Raw genomic sequence first — 25,286 nt, 5'->3', positions numbered from 1 at the left:
GCAAAAATGAACACATGGGACTACATCAACCTAAAAAGCTTCTGTACAGCAAAGGACACTATCAACAGAACAAAAAGGCATCCTACAGTATGGGAGAATTTATTTGTAAATGTCACATCCACAAGGACATATATATCCAAAATATATAAAGAACTCACACACCTCAACACCCAAAAAGCAAATAACCTGGTAGAAAATGGGCAGAGGATATGAACAGACATTTCTCCAAAGAAGAAATTCAGATGGCCAACAGGCACATGAAAAGATGCTCCACATCACTAATTATCAGGGAAATGCAAATAAAAACCACAATGAGATACCACCTAACACCAGTTAGGAAGGCCAGTATCGAAAAGACTAAGAACAACAAATGTGGCAAGGATGTGGAGAAAGGGGAACCCTCCTACATTGCTGGTGGAAATGTATGCTAGTTCAACCATTGTGGAAAGCAATATGGAAGTTCCTCAAAAAACTAAAAATAGACATACCATTTGACCCGAGAATTCCACTTCTAGGAATTTACCCAAAGAATATAATTTCTCAGATTCAAAAAGACATATGCATCCCTATGTTTATTGCAGCACTATTTACAATAGCCAAGAAATGGAAGCAACCTAAGTGTCCATCAGTAGATGAATGGATATTGAAGATGTGGTACATATACACAATGGAATACTATTCAGCCATAAGAAATAAACAAATCCTACCATTTGTAACAACATGGATGGAGTTGGAGGATATTATGCTCAGTGAAATATGCCAGGCGGAGAAAGACAAGTCCCAAATGATTTCCCTCATTTGTTGAGTATAACGATGAAGCAAAACTGAAGGAACAAAACAGCAACAGCCTCATAGACTCCAAGAAAGGACTAGCAGTTACCAAAGGGGAGGGGTGGTGGAGGGAGGGTTTGGAGGGAGGGCGAAGGGGACTGTGGTGTTTTATGATTGGCACACATGATGTGGGGGAGATCATGGGGAAGACAGTGTAGCACAGAGAGGGCAAATAGTGACTCTGTGGCATCTTACTACACTGATGGGCAGTGACTGCAATGGGGTATTGGGGGGACATGATAAAATTGGTGAATGTAGTAACTACACTGTTTTTTCATGGGAAACCTTCATAAGAGTATGTATCAATAATACCTTAATAAAAAAAAATAATGACCAGAAACATGACAACTAAATGCAACATATGATACTGCATTGAACAAAAAATATTTGCTACAGATGATAGTATTAACAATAGACAAGAAAATTTGAATATGAGCTATATACTATAGTACTGCATCATTGTACCACATTTGTATAAGAAAACTTCCCTGTTCTTAGGAATATGTGAATAGTTGGGGTTAAAGGATCATAACGTCTGCCACTTAGTCACAAACAGTTCAGCCAGAGACAGAAAGAACATAAATGTGGCAAAAGGTCAACAACTGGTGAATCCAGGTTCAGGGTATTTTTCTTGCAACTTCTCAGTAGCTGAAATTATTTTCAGTTGAAAAGTTTTAAAAAAGGAAAACTTTTCACACTTCCCTTTTCCACTCCACTCAGGAAGATGAAAACTAGATCCTAATGACATAGAGCAGGAAGGCTGAAGGATCCTGACTCTTTCATCACCTCGCTGAGCTCCTCTATCAGCGCTGGACTTGCCAGCACATACAGTTCACATTACATGAGAAAGATAAAGCCCTTATTTTATTTTTAAAAAATCCTAAAAGAAATACAAGTGGTATTTGGATTACTGTGGTTATGCTCATTCTTCCTGAAATACAAAAACAGTGCACATGACATCAAGATGGCCTTTCAACATTAGCTGACACACTCCCAGAGATACTGCTGTGGCTCCCCACATACAGCAGGCTCACACAGTGCCTCTGTCCAGTTCTCCCTATACTCCAGCCTCACCTACACCAAGCCACCCCTGGCTCCTTCACACTTAGCCTGAGCATCACCCCACAGGAGACCTTCCCTTTCAAAGGCCCAGGTTGGCTGAGACAGCGCCCAAGCTCCTATGACACCTTCTCACACTTCGGTCGTAACCCTCATGACCCTGCACAGAATCTCTGTGCTATGCTTTACTTTCTACTTCACATCTCTATTTTAGTATATACATACTGCATTATCTAATAAGTACTCCTGTCTACACCTAAATTAGAGACAGAAGGGCCAATTACAGAGATAAAAGTAAACAATCCCACAACTGGGAAAGTAACTGAATACAAAGGGAACACCACAGCTTTTGAACCAAATGCCAAAATGTTTCTTGTTTGGTATTTCTGAGCTCTTTAGCAAGGTAGGGCAAACTGCCATCCATGAGACTGCTTTTGTTGCAGGCACCTACAAATAACTAGTCCTTAAGGCAAGAAACTTCTAAAGGTACGAGATGCACTAGGAAATGTTCTACAGCTATGATGCTGTGCAGGTGTAAAAAATCTCATCCAGAGGAGGAGCCAAGATGGCGGCATGAGTAGGGCTGCGAAAATCTCCTCCCAAAACCATATATATTTTTTGAAAATACAACAAATACAACTAGTCCTAAAAGGGAGACCAGAAGATACAGTACAACAGCCAGGCTACGTCTACATCTGCGAGAACTCAGCATCTCACGAAGGGGGTAAGATACAAGCTGCGACCCAGTGAGACCCGAGTGCTCCCCCAATGCCAGCTCCCAAGCAGGAAGAAAGGAGGTGAAGCAGGGAAGGAGTGGAATCACACGACTGCTAAATAACCAGCCCTAGTAATCCTCACGAGCACAGACACACATTGCAAGGTTTCCATCAGGGAAATGGAAAAGAAAAATATGCAAACGGGTCCCCCGCAGCTGGCTCCCCTGGGACAAAAAAAAAAAACCCGAGTGCTTTTTGAAAGTCTTAAAGGGACAGGGGCCTCAAAGCTGGACGGAATCGTCCGGGCCCACTCAGCCCACCAGGCTGGGAATACTGAGGAACTTCAGGCAGCCAAGCCACCTGGGTGGAAATGCAGCCCTGAAGCCTGTCAGGGTGAGAAGCAGCCTGCCATTCGATCCCCTGGCCAGAGCAGCCCCGACACAGCAGCTGAGCAGCTGGAGAGCAGCCACGCCCACAGCAACTGCCCAGAGTCTCCTCCAAGCATGCAGTCACCCAGGCGAGACCCAGAGGCTGCCACCAGCATGCAGCTGCCCAGCACAGACAGAGGAAGCCAGGGAAAGGCACAAAGGGGCGCCATTCTCGCAGGAGAGGACATCCGGCATGCCTGCCACTCCACACAGGGCTCTAGGCTACCCTGATGGCTGCCCTGCACGTGGTGGCTCAGGGGATTGACCGGACGCTGCTCTCGGTGTACAGGTCACCAACACAGGCAGCGAAGAAGGGTAAGGTGACCAGCAAGCAGGAAGGGACTTTGTTCTCCCAGCTGATACATGTGCGACCTGCCTGCGACTGCCTCTATCGCCATGAAAAGGCAGAAGAATGTGGTCCAGTCCAGAATTACCCAGAAAACCTCTGAGAGAGGAAATGGGGAGATAGATATGACCAATCTTCTTAAAAAGAATTCAAAAGAAAGGTCATAACCATGCTGATGGACCTGCAGGGAAATATGCAAGAGATAAGGGATCAAGTACGGAGGGAGAATACAGAAATAAAACAATCTCTGGAAGGACTTAAGAGCAGACTGGATGAGGTGCAAGACACTGTTAATAGACTAGAAATCAGAGAACAGGAATACAGAGAACCTGAGGCAGAGAGAGATAATAGGATCTCCAGGAATGAAAGAATATTAAGAGAACTGTGTGACCAATCCAAATGGAACAATATTTGCATTATAGGGGTAGCAGAAGAAGAAGAAGAGAGAACAAGGGATAGAAAGTGTCTTTGAAGAAATAATTGCCGAAAACTTCCCCAAACTGGGGGAGGAAACAGTCCCTCAGACCATGGAAGCCCACAGATCTCCAAACACAAGGGACCCAAAGAGGACAACACCAAGACATATAATAATTAACATAGCAAAGATCAAAGACAAGGACAGAGTATTAAAGGCATCCAGAGAGAGAAAAAAGGATACCTACAAAGGAAAACCCATCAGGCTATCATCAGACTTATCAACAGAAACGTTACAGGCCAGAAGAGAATGGCATGACATATTTAATGCAATGAAACAGAAGAGCCTTGAATCAATAATACTGTATCCAGCACGATTATCATTTACACATGAAGGAGGGATTAAACAATTCCCAGACAAGCAAAAGTTGAGGGAATTTGACTCCCACAAACCACCTCTACAGGATATTTTAAAGGGACTGTTCTAGATGGAAGTACTCTTAAGCCTAAATATATATCACCAGAGAAAATAAAATCACACTAAAGAAAGCACACCAACCAAATACTAACTAAAGGCAAAAAATAAAGTCTATTCACAAAAGCAGTCAAAGGAAACACAAAAGAGTACAGAATAAAACAACTAACATGTAAAGAAGGGAAAGAAATAAATAATCAAATAATCATCAAACTGTGTTTATAATAGCGTAATAAGCAAGTTAAGTAAGATGGTTGGATAGTAAAGAAGCTACCTTGAACCTTTGGAAACCACGAATCTAAAGCCTGCAATGGCAATAAGTACATATCTTTCAATAATCACCCAAAATGTAAATGGACTGAATGCACCAATCAAAAGACACAGAGTCAATGAATGGATAAAAAAATAAGACCTATCTAAATGCTGCTTACAAGAGACTCAACTCAAACCCAAAGACATGCAAAGACTAAAAGTCTAGGGATTGAAAAAGATATTTCATGCAAACAACAGGGAGAAAAAAGCAGGTGTTGCAGTACTTGTATCAGACAAAATAGACTTCAAAACAAAGAAAGTAACAAGAGATAAAGAAGGACATTACATAATGATAAAGGGGTCAGTCCAACAAGAGGATATAACCATTATAAATATATATGCACCCAACACAGGAGCATCAGCATATGTGAAACAAATACTAACAGAACTAAAGGAGGAAATAGAATGCAATGCATTTGTACGAGGAGACTTCAACACACCACTCACTCCAAAGGACAGATCCACTAGACAGAAAATAAGTAATGACACAGAGGCACTGAACAACACCCTAGAACAGATGGATCTAATAGACATCTACAGAACTCTACACCTAAAAGCAGCAGGATACACATTCTTCTCAAGTGCACATGGAACATTTTCCAGAATAGAACATATACTAGGCCACAAAAAGAGTCTCAGTAAACTCAAAAAGATTGAAATTCTACCAACAAACCAACTTCTCAGACCACAAAGGTATAAAACTAGAAATAAATTCTACAAAGAAAACAAAAAGGCTCACAAACACATGGAGGCTTAACAACATGCTCCTAAATAATCAATGGAACAATGACCAAATTAAAATAGAGATCAAGCAATATATGGAAACAAATGACAACAACAGCACAAAGCCTGAACTTCTGTGGGAAGCAGCGAAGACAGTTCTAAGAGGAAAGTATATAGCAATTCAGGCCTATTTAAAGAAGGAAGAAAAATCCCAAATGAATAGTCTAAAGTCACAATTATTGAAACTGGAAAATGAAGAACAAATGAGGCCAATAGTTAGCAGAATGAGGGACATAATAAAGATCAGAGAAGAAATAAACAAAATTGAGAAGAATAAAACAACAGAAAAAAATCAATGAAACTAAGAGCTGGTTCTCTGAGAAAATAAACAAAATAGATAAGTCCCTAGCCAGACTTATTAAGAGAAGAAGAGAATCTACACACATCAACAGAATCAGAAATGAGAAAGGAAAAATCACAAAGGACCCCACAGATACAAAGAATTATTAGAGAATACTATGAGAATCGAAATGCAAACAAGCTGGAAAACCCAGAAGAAATGGACAACTTCCTAGAAAAATACAACCTTCCAAGACTGACCAAGGAAGAAACAGAAAATCTAAACAGACCAATTACAAGCAATGAAATTGAACTGGTAATCAAAAAACTATCCAAGAACAAAACCCTGGGCCAGATGGATTCACCACTGAATTATATCAGACATAAAGAGAAGACATAATACCCGTTCTCCTTAAAGTTTTTCAAAAAATAGAAGAGGGAACACTTCCAAACTCATTCTATGAAGCCAGAAACACTCTAATACCAAAACCAGGCAAAGACCCAATCAAAAAGGAAAATTACAGACCAATATCCGTGATGAACATAGAGGCAAAAATACTCAACAAAATACTAGGAAACTGAATTCAAAAATACATCAAGAGGATCATACACCATGATCAAATGGATTCATCTCAGGGATGCAAGGATGGTACAACACTGGAAAATCCATCAACATAATCCACCACATCAAGAAAAAGAAGTACAAAAACCATATGATCATCTCCATAGATGCTGAAAAAGCATTCGACAAAATTCAACATCCATTCATGATAAAAACTCTCAACAAAATGGGTATACAGGGCAAGTACCTCAACATAATAAAGGCCATATATGACAAACCCACAGTCAACATCATACTTAACAGTGAGAAGCTGAAAGCTTTTCCTCTAAGATCAGGAACAAGACAGGGATGCCCACTCTCCCCACTGTTATTCAATATTTTACTGGAGGTCCTAGCCATGGCAATCAGACAAAACAAAGAAATACAAGGTATCCAGACTGGTAAAGAAGAAGTCAATCTGTCACTATTTGCAGATGACATGATATTGTACATAAAAAACCCTAAAGACTCAACTCCAAAACTACTAGATCTAATATCTGAATTCAGCAAAGTTGTAGGATACAAAATTAATAAACAGAAATCTGTTGCATTCCTTTACACTAACAATGAACTAGCAAAAAGAGAAATCAGGAAAACAATTTCATTCACAGTTGCATCAAAAAGAATAAAATACCTAGGAATAAACCTAACCAAGGAAGTGAAAGACCTATACACTGAAAACTACAAGACACTCTTAAGAGAAATTCAAGAGGATGCTAACAAATGGAAACTCATCCCATGCTCTTGGCTAGAAAGAATTATATTGTCAAAATGGACATCCTACCTAAGGCAATCTACAGATTCCTTGCAATCCCTGTCAAAATACCAACAGCATTCTTCAGCAAGCTAGAATAGTTCTAAAATTCATCTGGAACCACAAAAGACCATGAATAGTCAAAGCAATCCTGAGAAGGAAGAATAAAGCAGGGTCTTGCTTCCCAACTTCAAGCTCTACTACAAAGCCATAGTAATTAAGACAATTTGGTATGGCACAATAAAAGACCCACAGATCAGTGGAACAGATTAGAGTCCAGATGTTAACCCAAACATATATGGTCAATTAATATACGATAAAAGAGCCATGGACATACAACAGGGAAATGACAGCCTCTTCAACAGCTGTGTTGGCAAATCTGGACAGCTACATGTAAGAGAATGAAACTGGATCATTGTCTAATCCCATACATAAAAGTAAATTCAAAATGGATCAAAGACCTGAATGTAAGACATGAAACCATAAAACTCTTAGAAAAAACATAGACAAAAATCACTTGGACATAAACAGGAGCAACTTCTTCATGAACATATCTCCCTGGGCAAGGGAAACAAAAGCAAAAATGAACAAATGGGACTATATCAAGCTGAAAAGCTTCTGTACAGCAAAGGACACCACCAATGAAACAAAAAGACATCCTATAGTATGGGAAAATATATTCTTAAATGACAGATCTGATAAAGGGTTGACATCCAAAATATATAAAGAGCTCACACACCTCAACAAACAAAAAGCAAATAATCCCATTAAAAAATCATCAGAGAAGCTGAACGGACACTTTTCCAAAGAAAAAATTCAAATGGCCAACAGACACATGAAAAGATGCTCCACATTGCTAATCATCAGAGAAATGCAAATTAAAACTACAGTGAGGTATCACCTCACACCAGTAAGGATCGCCACCATCCAAAAGACAAACAACAACAAATGTTGGCGAGGTTGTGGAGAAACATGAACCCTCGTACACTGCTGATGGGAATGTAAACTAGTCCAACCATTGTGGAAAGCAGTTTGGAGGTTCCTCAAAAAGCTCAAAATAGAAATAGCATTCGACCCAGAAATTCCACTTCTAGGAATTTATCCTAAGAATGCAGGAGCCCAGTTTGAAAAAGACAGATGCACCCCTATGTTTATCGCAGCACTATTACAATAGCCACGTGATGGTAGCCACCTAAGTATCCATCAGTAGATGAATGGATAAAGAAGATGTGGTACATATGTATGATGGAATATTATTCAGCCATAAGAAAACAAATCCTACCATTTGCAACAACATGGATGGAGCTAGAGGGTATTATGCTCAGTGAAATAAGCCAGGCAGAGAAAGACAAGTACCAAATGATTTCACTCATATATGGAGTATAAGAACAAAGACAAAACTGAAGGAGCAAAACAGCAGCAGACTCACAGAACTCAAGAATGGACTAACAGTTACCAAAGGGAAAGAGACTGGGGAAGATGGCTGGGAAGGGATGAATAAGGGGAGGGGGGAAAGAAAGGGGGCATTATGATTAGCATGTATAATGTCGGGGTGGGGCATGGGGAGGGCTGTGCAGCACAGAGAAGACAAGTAGTGATTCTACAGCATCTTACTATGCTGATGGACAGTGACTGTAATGGGGTATGTGGGGGGGACTTGTTGATGAGGGGAGTCTAGTAAACATAATGTTCCTCATGTAATTGTAGATTAATGATACAAAAATTTTAGAAAAGGAAACATTACAGATACAGTAGAAGTCCTGGGTTTATCCCTTCATGATCCTATTTCCTCCCTTCTACCTTCCTCTCCAGAGTTAACCAGGACCGTGAATTTGGTGTTTCTATTTCCATGGCATATTTTTGTGCTTTTATTTGTATATGCATTATTAATACACAACAAATGTTGCTAAGGTAAATACATATTTTATATATTGTGTGTAAAAAAAAAATCACATCCATTAGGAAAACTTCTGGCCCTTAGACTAATGCTTTGGTACTGTGTCATTGAATTCATTTAAAAAATATTAAGTGAGGACTGTGATATACTTCATCTCACTCATATTAAAGGGGTTGAAGTGTAGAGTTGGTACCTACTGTATCACTGCATAATTTTTCTTAAAATATAAATTTAATTAAAAATTCAATTAAGAAATATTTACATCAAAAGATGCCTTTCTTAAGATTATAGGCTTATCACTATTTTTTTGTCAATTCCTCATATTTTTCAGGGGTAACAAAAACTTGTCATTTCGTTTCTCTTACCCATGAGATTTTTTCCCCCATCTAGATGTAAATCTGGGTGACATACATAAAAGAAAACTCAGAAAATAATTCAAAAAATTAAATCTCTTAGATTTCTAAATATAAAGTTTGCTTAATGTTTATCTAATTAAGTTTTAGCATACTTTATTCTATTGAGGTTTATTTAACTAGTTAAAACACAAACACAAAGCCCATGAAATGAAATACTCATGTGACCACAAACTGCCCCAGTCACTGAAAGATGAGAAAAAACATTTAAAAGCAATTCAAGTTAGTTCATTTTTCTCTGCCTCTCCTTATTAGGCAAGACTCTAGTCTGTGCTTAACTGACTCTTCAAAATCCAATTTAGGTATCTAAGGAGCTGATCCTCATCAAAACCACATGACCTTCAGCCACAGGTACTTACAGCTCAGTCAACATGCATCTATGTGTGAAATCTGCACTTGATTTCATATTTAATTATAGTGCATAGCCACCATTGTCCATCAGTGGTTGTATATTCTTTATTGTCAAAATATGTATTATCCACCTCTTCCAAATTTATTTAGGCTGGTACTTGGCAATGCTCTAGGATTTATATTGTGCTGATATTTCCAAATCAATTGTAATTAAGTGGCACATAGTGCCCAGAAAAATAAGATGTTAGTATAGCCTCAAAATACCTCTAAGAAGCAGAGTAGAAGCAATGTTAGACTGGAGACTGGGGGCTACTCAACTGATGGTGACACACAGCTATTAAGAATTCCTCTTTGCTTGGAATTGGTTTTGATTTTTTTTTTTAATCTAGTTATATCTTTTATTGAAACATACACAAAACATGGTACTAAAGATATTTTCAAAGGTTCTTCCACTGAAAATGTCATAAGAATAATGTGGAAAATTCTAGGCACACAAAAAGAGATCAAAATTTTCTAAATTCTGGAAATGTTTATTAAATGTTTAGTGTTAAATTATAAAATGTTTCTTGAAAATCATACAGAATGTTTTAGTAACATGATCACTAAGGCTAAAAGATTAACACACATGAAGTTTTTTTCTTCAGTTCATAGATAACTATTTGAATCATTGTATTTATGGCTGTGTACTTACAGAATAACTAAAGTAGCATAAGCAGACATAAACATCAGAGAACAAAGCAGTGTCACCCATATACTTGGCTTGGTGAGTTCTTCCATTACATTATTTACCTATACATAAAAGACTTAGAAAGGGTAACACTCTTATAACTTATTATTCTGCTTCTAAAAGGTTGAAAAAGAATCTAGAAACAGATAGAAAATTCTACATGAGATCTCTTCCTACAAAATTCAATGTTTCTTTCCTGAAGTCCTGAGCTGTCCATATGCAACATATGGTTGCTTCTGAATTAGAGGCTGATTACATTTAAAATCATTCTGTAGGAGGAAAATGATGACATTTTATGATGTTAAATTATAAAGTCTAAGCTGAGGGTATATATAAGAGCTCTCTAGAGTAAACTGTTGTTGTTTATGTATTTTGCCAAATTTCTGAACATAAAAATCCAGCATGGCTCAAAGAACAAAAGGTGCACCAGGAATGCACAGTGGGCCTGGGAAGATCAGAGAGCTGCTCGATGTCATTTAAGAGGAGGACTATGAGCAGGAATGACCTGCTCAAGGCCTCCTAAACTGAGGAAGCCATCTGTCAACAGTCCCTCTCTTCCTGCCCCACCACCACTTCCTGCCCACATCAGTTAGGAGCTTTGGTGATCTAGTATTCCACGTAAATACTCATGACAATTGGAAGGAAAGAACCACTAGCCACTCTAAGACTTGCAGTTCATGGATGCAATTTTGACATCAATTATAGAATCATGAAAAGTATTTTCACATGATATATATAACTCTATAGTCCATCTTATATAAACTCAAGTCCATCTCTACATTATCAAAAAACATAATATTTAACGCCTTAAAAGAGAATTAAAATCAGAATCATAGACAGCCCAGTTCTATGATTTAAGTATCTAATTTATACTTAAAATATACTTTTCAATTTATATTTAAAACCAAACAAAATTCCCTGCAAAAAAGAAATGTTAACTTTACTATATCCAAAATTATGATTTAGTCTAATAAATAGATACTTTAGAAAAAATGTGTACCAAAAATCTAAAAATCATTTAGGGCAGAAGAAATTTTTAAAGTCCAGAATGTGCTAGAAATCTGAAAGTATGCCCTAGGAGCAAAACAATGACCAAACAACATGCAAAAATGTCACCAATGTTCAGGCCAACTTTTGTTCTACTTTTATCCATAGTTACATTTTAATTATTTTCAACCAATTTACTTCACTATATAGAATTAAAATGCATCATTTATAAAAACTCATCTTAAAACAAACAAAATGTTTCCTAGAGAAACCAAAGTGAACTGGAAAAAATAAAAACTGTTTTCCTGTTTTTATCTGGTGTGAAAATAGACAATTCCCACAGACTTTCTTAAGATTTAGTCAATGCATATCTTTAGAACACTTATATTATATTTTAGATTAAAAAGCCTCTATTTTTGATAAATAGAAAAGCAGTCTTTATCAGAATGATTTAATAAAAGACAACTTGATTACCTGAATAAACATATTGATTCAAAATTCATTTACATTTTAGTATATACTGTGCAGATTTACTTTAGTATTCTATTTGGCCAGATATTAATTGATTTTGAAATAAATTGCTTTTATTTGAGCAATTTTCATTCTCTAGCACATGGAAATGTATATGTAAGAACGACACATACAGGTCACATGTATATTCTAATCTTTCTTCATATGAAAATTTCTTTATAAATAAAGTGTAGGGAAATACTGACATTACACTTCTCCATTATAGGGAACGTATAATTAAAACATTAAAGTTAAAATAGCTTGGCACATAATTGGAGGAGGGAAGGGTATTCTCTTATCATCTAGTCAATGATAAAGAGTGAAAAACCAGTCTCTGGCTATAAAGTCTTTTACTTTTACTTTTGTAACCATATACTGAAAAACATATTACAAGACGAAATCAAGTTCCTAAACTCAAGGTAAAAATTCAAATTTATAAGTTTCATCTTCAATACATGATCATTTGAACAACAAAACTTCTGAACCAAAAAATTTTCTCCACTGGCAAAGGGAAAAGGTCAACCTCTTACTTCATACCCACCTTTTCTTTCATATCATCTTTTCTGATAATGTACATCAGAAACATACATTAAAACAAAAAAAGCTAAATCCAACAATAAATTCTTCAAGAGGAAGAACTATTAAAATGAAATTTTTTACATAAAAAAATTAGAATTATACTTTGGGAACCCTAATTTCAACAAGAAGGGAAAATAAAACAGTTTCACAGAGATTTTACAGAAACAGCTGGCAAATATAAGCTAACTGCTACAGCCTCGAACTCTATTAGATGCCAACATTGTTTAAACTAATTTCATGAAAGAGACATAAAACCAACCAAGAGATATAAAAGCACTAAGTAGTTGGTTTATCTTGAAAAATGTCACTTAGGGTAATGTGAAACAAGGAGAGAAATCCAGTTGAGTATTCTATATTTTACTGACAGACTTGAAAGCTTTTTTGTTTGTGCTGAATAGGTAAGAACCATTTTTGAGTGCCCTCTGCTTTGATCGCATTTTTCTTGCACTAAGGAAATAAAAAAAACATAAAAATGCTTTCAGTCCATCAGGTGCTGCCAGCACCAGCTCTGTAATCTATGCCAAGTCCATCAACTTTTATCTCAACTTGTAGACTCTAGGCCAAGCCTACTCTACTAACCATCTCTACTCTAGAACACAATGAGAGCCTCCTAAAATGCTCTCCTTGCTTTCACACTTACCTCAGTATAATTCATTCTCTGAAGAGTAACCTAAGCAATCTTTTTAAAATGTATCAAATCCTGTCATTCCCCCATTTAAAAACCTTTCGATGGCTTTCAAATTCATAAAAGAGTCAAATGATAGCCTATGAGAGAGACCCTATGTGACTGGATCCCTGCCAACCTCTCCTCGCCTATCTTCTTCCACCCTAGCCCACAACCCATCCCTCAAATGAGTCTCTCAGCCTTGGCGCTATTGACATATTGGGCAGGATGGTCCTCTGCTGTGGGAACTGTCCACAGGATGTTCAGCAGCACCCCTGAGGGTGCTCTTCCCATGAGGTGCCAGCAGTACCATTACCCCCAGTCACCCATAACAAATATGTTTCCAAACATTGCTTTTAAAGAAGCCAAGCTTCCTGGTCCTTTCCCTCTCATTTCCCTCTAACTGAAATGCTTGCCCCCAATACCTGAGCCACCAGTGCGCTGCCCCCCAATACCTGTACAGCTGGTTCCTTATCATTATCTCAACTCAGCTGTTATGGCTTACTCGGCAGTCTTCTCTACTCATCCTATGTAAAGCTGCACCCACTTCCATCATATCTAGAGCCTGGCATTTAACATAACAAGGTACAAAGCAAATGCTCAAAAAAGTAGTTGTTGAAAGAATGCATAAATGTCAGTATTTATGGGAAAGTTCTTAAGTGGCAACATCGTAATATTTCACATATGATGCCATAGCAGCACTCCTGGAGGTCTCCTCTACATGATCTGCCTGCATCCTCTACACGATCTGCCTGCATCCTTCAAATGTTCACCTTTTCGTGCATCATTAAGTCTTTCCTCTGGGAATACTGGTAGCAATGTTGTCACTTCTTGGGAATATATATTTGTCCACTGTGCCTTAACAAACTAGTCCAATGCCAGAGCATCCTTCCAGAGGGTGGGAGAACAGAGAGGCACCTGAACTGTTCAGAAGAGCATTGGAAGCACTGCCACCCCCCTACAGATAAAGAGCCACGGCAGCGTGTTTGCTCTACATGGACAAGAAAGGCTGACCATTATACTTAAGCAGTCACTTTTAATTTATCTTGTTTTAAGTAGGTAAAATTTTTAGTTAAAAAATAAAAAAACAAAGATAAAAACATGACGCTGATTACTTCAAAAGCAAAGGCTATAAGAATGAAGTGTGAGAGATGGACAGTGACTGTACTGGGGTATGTGGTGGGGACTTGATAATGGGGAGAATCTAGTAACCACAATGTTGCTCATGTGATTGTATATTTACGATATCAAAAAAAAAGAATTAAGTGTAAGAGCTGAATCTTAATTGATCAAAAGAGTTTTAGTGTTTTCATGTGAACTGGTAAATCCACTCAGGTTAACCACATGATAAACAGTTAAATCATGACAAACTGTAAAGCCTCTCACCAGTAATCCAATTGTATTCCATTTAACTCAAAAGAACGGATTCGTTTATGTCACAACTGTCCTTTTGGTTACTTCTGGAGTTGTTTTTGATATCAGAACTCTGAAAATACATTTCTACAGAACCTTAATGCAGCTGGTCTTCAAGTTATCATGTCATTGCTCTGAATTACTACAATATATTCTAGATATTTAATCAAAATCACTGACTTAAATACTATCATACATGAGAGCACTTATGTAAGAAAAAGCACTTTGGAATGGGCAAGTGAGACCTTGCAGAGCAGTGTGGAGCAGGAGGCAGGAGCCAGCACGTACCAGTTGTGCACCATGAGTTTCTGCACGGCCAGGAGAGCGTTGTAGCGAACTTGCTGGTCTTCGTGGTGCATGTGGTTCATCACCAGCTGCTTCCCACCAAGCTGTTCAATAACCCTGAGGAGCAGAAGCCACTTCGTGAAGATGTTGCAATTACTTCCAAACTCATGCTTGTTACTCAGCAGAAAACCCAAATATCAAAGTGCCAAGGGATTTTAAAAAGAGAAGTTACAATATAGTTATGTAAACTAACACATCTTTTTTATGTTATTTCTACAAATTACAGATTTAGAGTATTCAGATATTTTTTCTTTTGAATTCCTAATGATAAATCCACTGGTTATTTTCACTTTCTAATTCAAGTAAATATCATCTACCTGGGTACCTCGCAGACTTTGAACTATCTTAAATAATAATTTCCTAGGTAATTGAGTCTTAACTTCTTTATTACCAGCATATACGGCTTGTTTGAAATCTGTATGTTGAATACAATCTAATATCTGTAATGATACCAGATCAGCATTAAGCCCACCATTGCCATGCTGTCAGACAAATATGGGCTCAGATGTAGACAGCAGGGAACACAGGGTTATAAAGCACTCAGTAGAAGCCATATTAATTTCCTGAAAAAGACTATTGATTTTTAAGATAGATGCCCTTTCTTATAATGATGGAATATGTCACATGACCTCCTGGGCAGTGAAACAGAGGAGAAATTCCTATTGTCAAGAGCACCAAAATGATTGACAACTAACACTTGATTTGTATCACTGCACCCCTTAACACACTGAAAAAGCCAGTTACTATGGATACAAAAGAGAAAATGATTATTTACTTCATGAATGGAAAGAGGTTCTCTGTTCTTTTACAAGGTGTGGCTGTAGTTTAGAGCTGTGGAGTCTCTTCACTCCAGCACAACAGTGTGTATTCTCTGGTTCATCCTGTCTGGTTGGCAACATCACTACTAGGTAATCAGGGACAAGTGACACCTTAATGCTATTAGTAGCTCTTTTCATGGTTTAGCACAATCTTCCAGATGGGTGGGTGGGGTCAGGGGTGAGAGAGAGGCTCTTATCTGTATACCTTTTCGTACTTTATTTTTTTTAGAGAATAACGCTCTGAAGTGATCACAGGTTTAATAATGTAATATTTGTTAAAAGTCTAATGGTATTGGCCATGGTCCTCATGTGACTGTAGTTCATGCTCACAACAAACCTGCAAGGCAGGCATCATTATCAGTATATTACACATGAGGAAACTGAGGGTCAGAGAAGTTTAGGTTCTTCCCCAGAGGTAATCAGTTGGTAAGTAGAGCCAGATCCAAACCCATATGGGCTTAACTCTTAAGAGCCATGTTTTTCCTGCAGACATCATGCTGTGACTGTCTTTCTAAGCAGCATCTGTTATCTCTTCTTGCCTTTAGCTTACATCTGCTTTGGCTAAAACACAGGCTCAGACAATGTACAGAAAGCTGGGCACTGGAATGAAAGCTTACTATTCTAGGGGATTAAGTACGGGGCCACACTTTGAGTTTCATCTCTATGACTTTTGCTAATGCATCTAATTGCCCTACTTCCCAACTAAACTCTTCTGCCTTCAAAATTTAGATATTGTTCAGATAAAGTCTTCTAGAGTAGTGGAGGTGGTGAAGATGGCTAGTACTGGTGGTGGTGGTGGTGGTGGTGGTGGTGGTGGTGATGGTGATGGTGATGATGGTGGTGATGGTGGTGGTGGTGGTGGTAATGTGCTGGTGATGGGATGCTGGTGGTGGTGGTCATGGGGTAGTGGTGGTGGTGGTGATGGTTGTGGTAGTGGGGGGAGATGGTGATGGTGATAGCCACTGGGATAAATGATGGGGAATAGAGATATCAGAGTTCACAGATCAGGAGTAACATTCAGGAAAAGGAAGGTCACAAGGTCCAACATGCCTTTTTCCCATTTGTGCTTAGAATTATCCATTGGAAATATTGATTTCTAAGGAAATATTGAACTGCCCAAGCTTATTAATTATTTAACTAAACATCAGTTCACCCAACATCTTTGTAATCATGTTAATTTTTTCAGACTGCTAAGGCTGATATATATCCATATATGTAACAGGATAATATAGAACTCCTTTTGCCTCAGTATTAACTGAGACATGGAATCAACAGATACCAGACACTGATATGAATGTGACAGAGAACAGCACATGCAGAATCCACAGAGAACTCTAACAATTCCTAATCCCCTCAAGGAACTCTGTATCAAATAGTAAAGGATCCAAGGAGGGGAGGGTGAATTCTAAGTGTGGTGTGGAGAATACTGGGCCATGCTGTAGGTCCCTGCCCTACAGAAAAGAAAAAAGCAGGTGAGGGCTTCTAACACCATTCCAAGGGAGCCACACCCAGAGTCAGGTGTGTGCTCCCTGCAGTGGGGAGGGCAGTGAGTGCCTGAGAGTGGCACAAGCCTGAGAGGTCACAGTAACCCACAGCAGCAATCTAGAGGAGGCTGTGTCAGGATCAGCCAACACTCCCAGAGCCTGGGAGCAAAGGAATTTGAGTGTCACAATGAGCCAGATGAAACACAACAAATGGGTCACCCCACCCCACGGGAGCTGCAGTGGATGGCCCAGAAAAGGTGCCTCCAACGAACTCAAAAAAGTGCTCCCAGGGAAATCATCAGCTTCAGACATCCACTGGGGTGAGAGAACATAAGGCCACAAACAGCAAGTAAGAAAGTTCCTGTTTCTCCCACTGCCTCTCCCTTCCCCATTCACCAGCCAACCTGGGGAGACTGAGGCGACAGTAGAGAAGCTCAGAGAAGCAGAGCCAGGAAGAGAAAAGACTGCCAGCCGTTACCTACAGAGAGCATCCAGAATAGAAAGAGAAGTCCTCCTTTTGAAGAGGGAGAAGGGCTCCCTGATTTAAAATAGAGCTGTTACCTGAGGATGAGGGAAAAGTAATGTGACCTGCCTAGGCTTTCATCCAGAGGCATGGAAATAATATCATCACTGAACACATTTTAAAGGGATTTGGGAGAATAAACATAAAGTCATTATTATCTTACCACAAACTGCTTATTCAACCAATCTATGGGGGTGTTACTGTGTGAGTACTCTGAGGGGCTGGCGGGCTGGTTCCTACCCTTACTATTTAGGGTAACACCCTGCCTCCCCCTGCCCATGCTCACTTCTCGCTGAGGCACTTTTGTGACTGAAGAGTTTGGAAGCAAGAATCTGGCACGCAAAGATACATCCCCTCCTTTCTATTCCACAACAGGTTAATGGGTTAAGTCCAGTTCTGGGTTCAGTATTGGGAAGGCCATCTGTCTCCTGAACATACACATTCTTCAACTTTGATTTTATCAATAAAGATTCTCTTTTGGCCTCTGTCTGTTAATTCCTTTGTCATGTTCCTCATAGAGTTCAGAATTCAAGCAGGAGGGGGATTATTTGTTGGGCCCCTTCTGGATACCTTTAACACATGGAAAACATAGTTCTCATTCACGGTTATGTTCTGTAAAGTCACCGAAACAGCAAGTAGCGAACTCCTAGGAAAAATACAGGGTTAGGCTGTTGGAACCCTCTGGTCACATTTTCATCAACCAATCAGCATATAACCTTGTTTCATGTGTTTCTGTTTAAAGACAACTTATTTAATGAATACAATTGACTCAGCCTTGAACTCAGCTAACAGCACCACAACCCATGTCTGAACAGAGCTTCTCTAGCATCCGTATTTCCTCCATAAGGTACATCACAGCCTTTTGTGCTTAGTAAGCTCACACTAAGCCCATGGGCCATTTTAAACAGTAAAATCACCAAAAGAAAGCATAAAAATACAAAAACCATGACAATAAACAGGTATCAAAAAGGACACTGGTTTATAGACTGGGAGCTAAAACAAGAAGGCAGAGTGACAACCTGTTTGACCTCAGCTGGAAAATTATGCACCCAGTGACTCAAACTTTGCTTGTACATGTTCACAAACGATCTTGAAAGCACATGCATTGATTTGAGGTCACAAATAAATTTAACAGGAAAACTTAAAAACATAGAATCCATAAATAATGAGGATCGATTGTATATACATAAATATAATCCCAGAAAGCTGCCATATTATGCATAAATATGAGATTTAGAAAAGAGATCACACATCATATTTAATAATAATAATAATAATAATAATGATTTATTTTTATAATTCTGGGTACTATGCTAAATGCTTTATACTTTTTTATCTCATGAAATCTTCACAAGAACAATGTACTTCTCTCTAGCCCTCTAGAAAGCAGTGTGTTCTGACATTTTAAATCCTTGCCCCATATACTATATTCTTATATTGCCACCAGCCAAGAAAACTTTGAGAAGTTTTTCTTTTAATAATTTCCACTACTGTATTTATTTATTAAGCATTCATTTTCAAACTGTGCAGGTTATGGCCTTCTACTCCAGAGACCCCAACAGATCTCACAGAGGAATGGACAATTCCCACTTGAAACTCACTGCTATAATAAAATAAGCAGACATTTGCCATCTTCTAAATTTGAGATGCACTTCAAGGCTAATAGGGAAAACCTTGCTCACCATATTTCAAAACAAGTTGAGTCAATAGCATGTCAAGCTTAAAGGCTTAGAACATTATACTTGGTTAACAAGCTCAATACTGGTAGGAACTTAAGGAATGTACCAGCTGGTGACAAAATGAAATGTTAATTTTAGAGTAAATTTCAAATATCCTACAAAGCACCACACTACTTCTCTTTGTCCTAAAGGTCTTTTTTCCCTGTAATATAGTTCTGTAATGTAATATGTAATATAGTTACATAAAATATCCTGATAAGGATGTTATTGTTTAGCATTCTTTCACGGCTAATAATATTATATCACACTATAACATATTATGATTCCATAACATACTGTTAAAAGTTGCAGTGTATGATTCCATCTACATGCAAGTAGATACTTTCATATCTATGTGGCAATATATTCTCTAGAGTCTACAAGTTTAATGAGCATAGAAATCACTGTTTTGTAATATTATTCTATTTTGTTATTCCTATAATAATGTCATTAACATTAAAAAAAAGAACTTAGGAGAATATTTACCAGATTTGTAAATGGGTAAGTTTTTCTAAGCATAAAAACAGTGGAAGAAACCACAGAGGTTTTCACTGGAATGTAAGCTCCATGGGGCAAAACTCATAACGGCTCCAAGTACAAAGACGCTCAATAAAACATTAGTGCTTGAATGAATATAGTGAATGACTAGATTTCGCTACATAGCAACTGAAACTTACATATAATAAAAATTTTATGAATTTAATAATAAGGTGATCAACAAACTTTAAAAATGTTTATCTTAAATGTGGCAGCTAAATTCCTAATAAATCATGTAAGTAATCAAAACATAAATTAAAAGCACCAGGTAAAATTTACCCCTGTGAGAGGTTAAAGAGAAATGATAGTGTTCAGTGCTGCTGGGAAGTTCGTGAATATGCCAACTTTTTATTTATTATTTATTTATTTTTATTTTAGAATCATTAATCTACAACTACATGAGGAACATAATGTTTACTAGACTCTCCCCATCACCAAGTCCCCCCCACAAACCCATTACAGTCACTGTCCGTCAGCATAGTAAGATGCTGTAGAATCACTACTTGTCTTCTCTGTGCTGCACAGCCCTCCCCGGGCGCCCCCTTCTGACATTATACATGCTAATAGTTATGCCTCCTTTCCTTTCCCCACCACTTATCCCTCTCTTCCCACCCATCCTCCCCAGTCCCTTTCCCTTTGGTAACTGTTAGTCCATTCTTGAGTTCTGTGAGTCTGCTGCTGTTTTGCTCCTTCAGTTTTTTCTTTGTTCTTATACTCCACATATGAGTGTAATCATTTGGTACTTGTCTTTCTCTGCCTGGCTTATTTCACTGAGCATAATACCCTCTAGCTCCATCCATGTTGTTGCAAATGGTGGGATTTGTTTTCTTCTTATGGCTGAATAATATTCCATCATACATATGTACTACATCTTCTTTATCCATTCATCTACTGATGGATACTTAGGTTGCTTCCATTTCTTGGCTATTGTAAATAGTGCTGCTGTAAACATAGGGGTGCATCTGTCTTTTTCAAACTGGGCTCCTGCATTCTTAGGGTAAATTCCTAGAAGTGGAATTCCTGGGTCAAATGCTATTTCTCTTTTGAGCTTTCTGAGGAACCTCCATACTGTTTTCCACAATGGTTGGACTAGTTTATATTCCCACCAGCAGTGTAGGAGGGTTCGTGTTTCTCCACAACCTCTCCAAAATTTGTTGCTGTTTGTCCTTTGGATGGTGGCAATCCTTACTGGTGTGAGGTGATATCTCGTTGTGGTTTAAATTTGCATTTATCTGATGATTAGTGATGTGGAGCATCTTTTCATGTGTCTGTTGGCCATCTGAATTTCTTCTTTGGAGAACTGTCTGTTCTCCTCTGCCCACTTTTTAATAGAATTATTTCATTTTTGTTTGTTGAGGTGCGTGAGCTCTTTATATATTTTGGATGTCAATCCTATATTGGATCTGTTGTTTATGAATATATTCTCCCATACTGTAGGGTGCCTTTTTGTTCTGTTGGTGGTGTCCTTTGCTGTACAGAAGCTTTCCAGCTTGATATAGTCCCACTTGTTCATTTTTGCTTTTGTTTCTCTTGCCCGGGGAGACATATTCATGAAGAAGTCGCTCATGTTTATGTCCAAGAGATTTTTGCCTATGTTTTTTTCTAAGAGTTTTATGGTTTCATGTCTTTGATCCATTTCAAATTTACTTCTGTGTATGGGGTTAGACAATGATCCAGTTTCATTCTCTTACATGTAGCTGTCCAGTTTTGCCAACACCAGCTGTTAAAGAGGCTGTCATTTCCCCATTGTATGTCCATGGCTCCTTTATCGTATATTAATTGACTATATATGTTTGGGTTAATGTATGGAGACTCTATTCTGTTCCACTGGTCTGTGGCTCTGTTCTTGTGCCAGTACTAAATTGTCTTAATTGCTGTGGCTTTGTAGTAGAGTCTGAAGTTGGGGAGTGCGATCCCCCCCCATTTTATTCTTCCTTCTCAGGATTGCTTTGGTTATTCGGGGTCTTTGGTGGTTCCATATGAATTTTTAAACTATTTGTTCCAGTTCGTTGAAGAATGCTGTTGGTATTTTGATAGGGATTGCATTGAATCTGTAGATTGCTTTAGGCAGGATGGCCATTTTGAATATATTAATTCTGCCTAGCCAAGAGCATGGGATGAGTTTCCATTTGCTAGCATCCTCTTTAATTTCTCTTAAGAGTGTCTTGTAGTTTTCAGTGTATAGGTCTATCACTTCCTTGGTTAGGTTTATTCGTAGGTATTTTATTCTTTTTGATGAAATTGTGAATGAAATTGTTTTCCTGATTTCTCTTTCTGATAGTTTATTGTTCTTGCATAGGAAAGCCACAGACTTCTGTGTATTAATTTTGTACCCTGCAACTTTGCTGAATTCCAATATTAGTTCTAGTAGTTCGGGAATGGAGGCTTTAGGGTTTTTTATGTACAATACCATGTCATCTGCAAATAGTGACAGTTTGACTTCTTCTTTACCAATCTGGATTCCTTGTATTTCTTTGTTTTGTCTAATTGCAGTGGCTAGGACTTCCAGTACTACGTTGAATAACAGTGGGGAGAGTGGGCATCCCTGTCTTGCTCCTGATCTTAGAGGAAAGCTTTCAGCTTCTCGCTGTTAAGTATGATGTTGGCTGTGGGTTTATCATATATGGCCTTTATTATGTTGAGGTACTTGCCCTCTATACCCATTTTGTTAAGAGTTTTTATCATGAATTGATGTTGAATTTTGTCGAATGCTTTTTCAGCATCTATGGAGATGATAATGTGGTTTTTGTCCTTTTTGTTGATGTGGTGGATGATGTTGATGGCTTTTCGAATGTTGTGTCATCCTTGCATCCCTGAGATGAATCCCACTTGGTCATGGTGTATGATTCTTTTGATGTATTTTTAAATTCGGTTTGCTAATATTTTGTTGAGTATTTTTGCATCTATGTTCGAAGATGCCATCTTATATGCTGCTGTTGGAAGTCTCAGCTGGTCTACATTTAATAATGCAGAGTCATTATCTTGAATAGGGTAAAAATATCTCCAGTTCCAAAACTCAACATCTAATCTTAAATACTGAAATGATCTTTTAAGATGACTGTATGGTGGTGAAAATGGTCACTGAAAATTCGAGTTTTTCTTCTAAGTCTTAATGTATTTCATTTATAGAAGAAAAAAATAATGAGGACTGTAGTTAAAAAAAAAACACATCCACAAGCTACAACTAAATTTTAAGAAATATAGCTAAATGCAACCATAGATTGGGAATATTTGCCTCTACCTCACAAGTGGAAACATTCAATTTTCCTGATTTACATGGAATGAGCTGGTCAACTTAGTATCTAATGAATTGTTAAAGCAGACTTTAGTGAGAAGTCCTTCTGAGTCCACATATGATCTGAATATCCAAAACTACATTCAAGGGCCTTTAAACTCTTGTAGCCACTCTTGCCAACTTAGAGTGAGTTAGCATTTCCTAATTTAGTAGCAATAAAGAATAAGAAAAGAAAGTGAGTGCAGAACTTGACTTATGTATGACTCAAGCATTATGTACAATTCAAGCACACCTTGGTAAAAGATCATAAATGAAATCATTCCTATAATTGACATGAGACAGTTATCAGTCATTTAAAGTGTAATTACATTTTTTAAATATTGATTAATCTTTCAAAATATTTATTCAAATTGTTGGTCTGCAAAACAACTGAATATGTATTCAGCTTGAGAAACACTCTTGTAGAGGGAGATGGAATGACTTCACAGACAGAAAATGCTACCTTTTTTTTTTCAAGAAATTCAAAAAGGACAGTCTTCAAGTGTCTGTGTGATCAGGAGAAAATAATTTGAAAATATATCTCAAAGAAGAAGGAGGAGGAGATTCACAGAAATTAAGTTACTCTGTGATATACTGCTTATGTGCTTTTTAGAATAAAGAATGAATATACTGGTCCATGTGACCATGCAAGCTGCTTGAAGGGCAAAGAAAAGGAGTAGTATAGCCAAGCAGAAAAAGACTGTGTTAGGAAGTGTTTTGGCACTGAGTACTGATTGCAGTAAATGAAGCTAGCACCCAAACAAGCCAGTCAGCAACCCAGCAATCCCACTGAAGTGGTACTAGTGCAACACTCACATAGAATCACCTTCCCACACCCCTTTTATCCCCAGCCACCCTGTTTCATGGCCTCAGCCTGATACCAACCCAGGAGACCCAGTGTCCTTCCAACCACAGTTGCCTTCCCAGAGAGGCCATAGCCCACTGCCCTAGACAGTGGCCTTCAACACCAGCCACCCTGCCAGTGCAGCCCCAGCTGGCAACCACACAGTATGTCCCTGGGAGCCTAAGCATTGGGAACCCCAATCCATGCCAACCTGGCCTCCAGCAAGCCAGCCAAAATCAGCAGACACATGCAGTCTACCAAGGGGACATTCCTATACAAGGCCACACCTTCAAGATTGGGAGAGTTACCCCTTTCACCTAATCTACAGTCACCTAACCTATAGAAACAAACACAGAAAATCAAACAAAATGAGGAGACACAAGAATAGCTTGAAACAAAACAACATGACAAAACTTCAGAAAAAGAACTAAAGGAAACAGAATGAAGTAACTACCTGACAAAGAGTTTAGCCTCTACAAAGAGGTAGAAAATATAGAAAAGAAAAATATAGAAAAAAGAATCAGAGATAAAGGGTACAATAAATGAAATGAAAAACACACTAGAGGAAATCAACAATAAATTAGAGGGTGCAAAAGAATGGATCAGTAATTTGAAGACAGAAAGGTAAAAAGTACTCAAGCTTAAAAGGAGGAAGAAAAAAACAAACAAACAAACAAAAAAAGAGGCCAGGTTAAGGGAGGTCTAGGACAATATCAAACATCCAAACATTTGCATTTCAGATGTCCCAGAAGTAGAGAGAGAGAGAGAAAGGGCTGGAAAACTTATTTAAAGAAATAATAGCTGAAAATGTCCCGAACTTAGGGAAGGAAGCAGACATTCATGTCCAGGAAGCACAGAGTCCCAAACAAGATAAACCTAAGGAGTTCCACATCAAGACACACAGTAATTTAAATGTTAAGATCAAAGACAAAGGAAGAATCTTAAAAGCAGTGAGAGAAAGCAATGAATTACCTACAAGGGAAACCGCATAAGACTATCAGCCAATATTTCAGCAGAAACTCTAAAAGCCAGAAGGAATAACATGACATATTTAAAGTGCTGAAAGAGAAAGACCCACAACCAAGAATACAATAACCAAGAGATAATCATTCAGAATGTTAAGAGAAATAAAGAACTTCTCAAATAAACACAGGCTAAAGGAGTTCACCACCATTAAACCAGACTTATAAGAAAGGTTAAAGGG

The 25,286-nt window shown here is 38.1% G+C and overlaps 1 protein-coding gene across 6 annotated transcripts in view; it reads right to left on the bottom strand.

The window, feature by feature from the left end:
• The window catches only part of ATP6V1H (ATPase H+ transporting V1 subunit H), a 180,372-nt gene that overhangs the window by 33,020 nt on the left and 122,066 nt on the right, over positions 1–25,286 (bottom strand). For 5 of the 6 annotated variants that reach the window (XM_036919126.2, XM_036919127.2, XM_036919130.2 and 2 more), the window contains exon 13: positions 14,828–14,941. The exons of the other annotated variant lie outside the window; for it this stretch is intronic. In XM_036919126.2, the coding sequence (XP_036775021.1) occupies positions 14,828–14,941 (114 nt within the window). The remainder of the gene's footprint in view (positions 1–14,827; positions 14,942–25,286) is intronic. 6 annotated transcript variants of the gene reach the window in all.

The sequence above is a fragment of the Manis pentadactyla genome, chromosome 3, assembly GCF_030020395.1.
Source record: "Manis pentadactyla isolate mManPen7 chromosome 3, mManPen7.hap1, whole genome shotgun sequence".
Taxonomy (NCBI): Eukaryota; Metazoa; Chordata; class Mammalia; order Pholidota; family Manidae; genus Manis; species Manis pentadactyla.
Note: the sequence above shows the minus strand (reverse complement) of the source record. Positions and strands in the feature narration are given on the sequence as shown.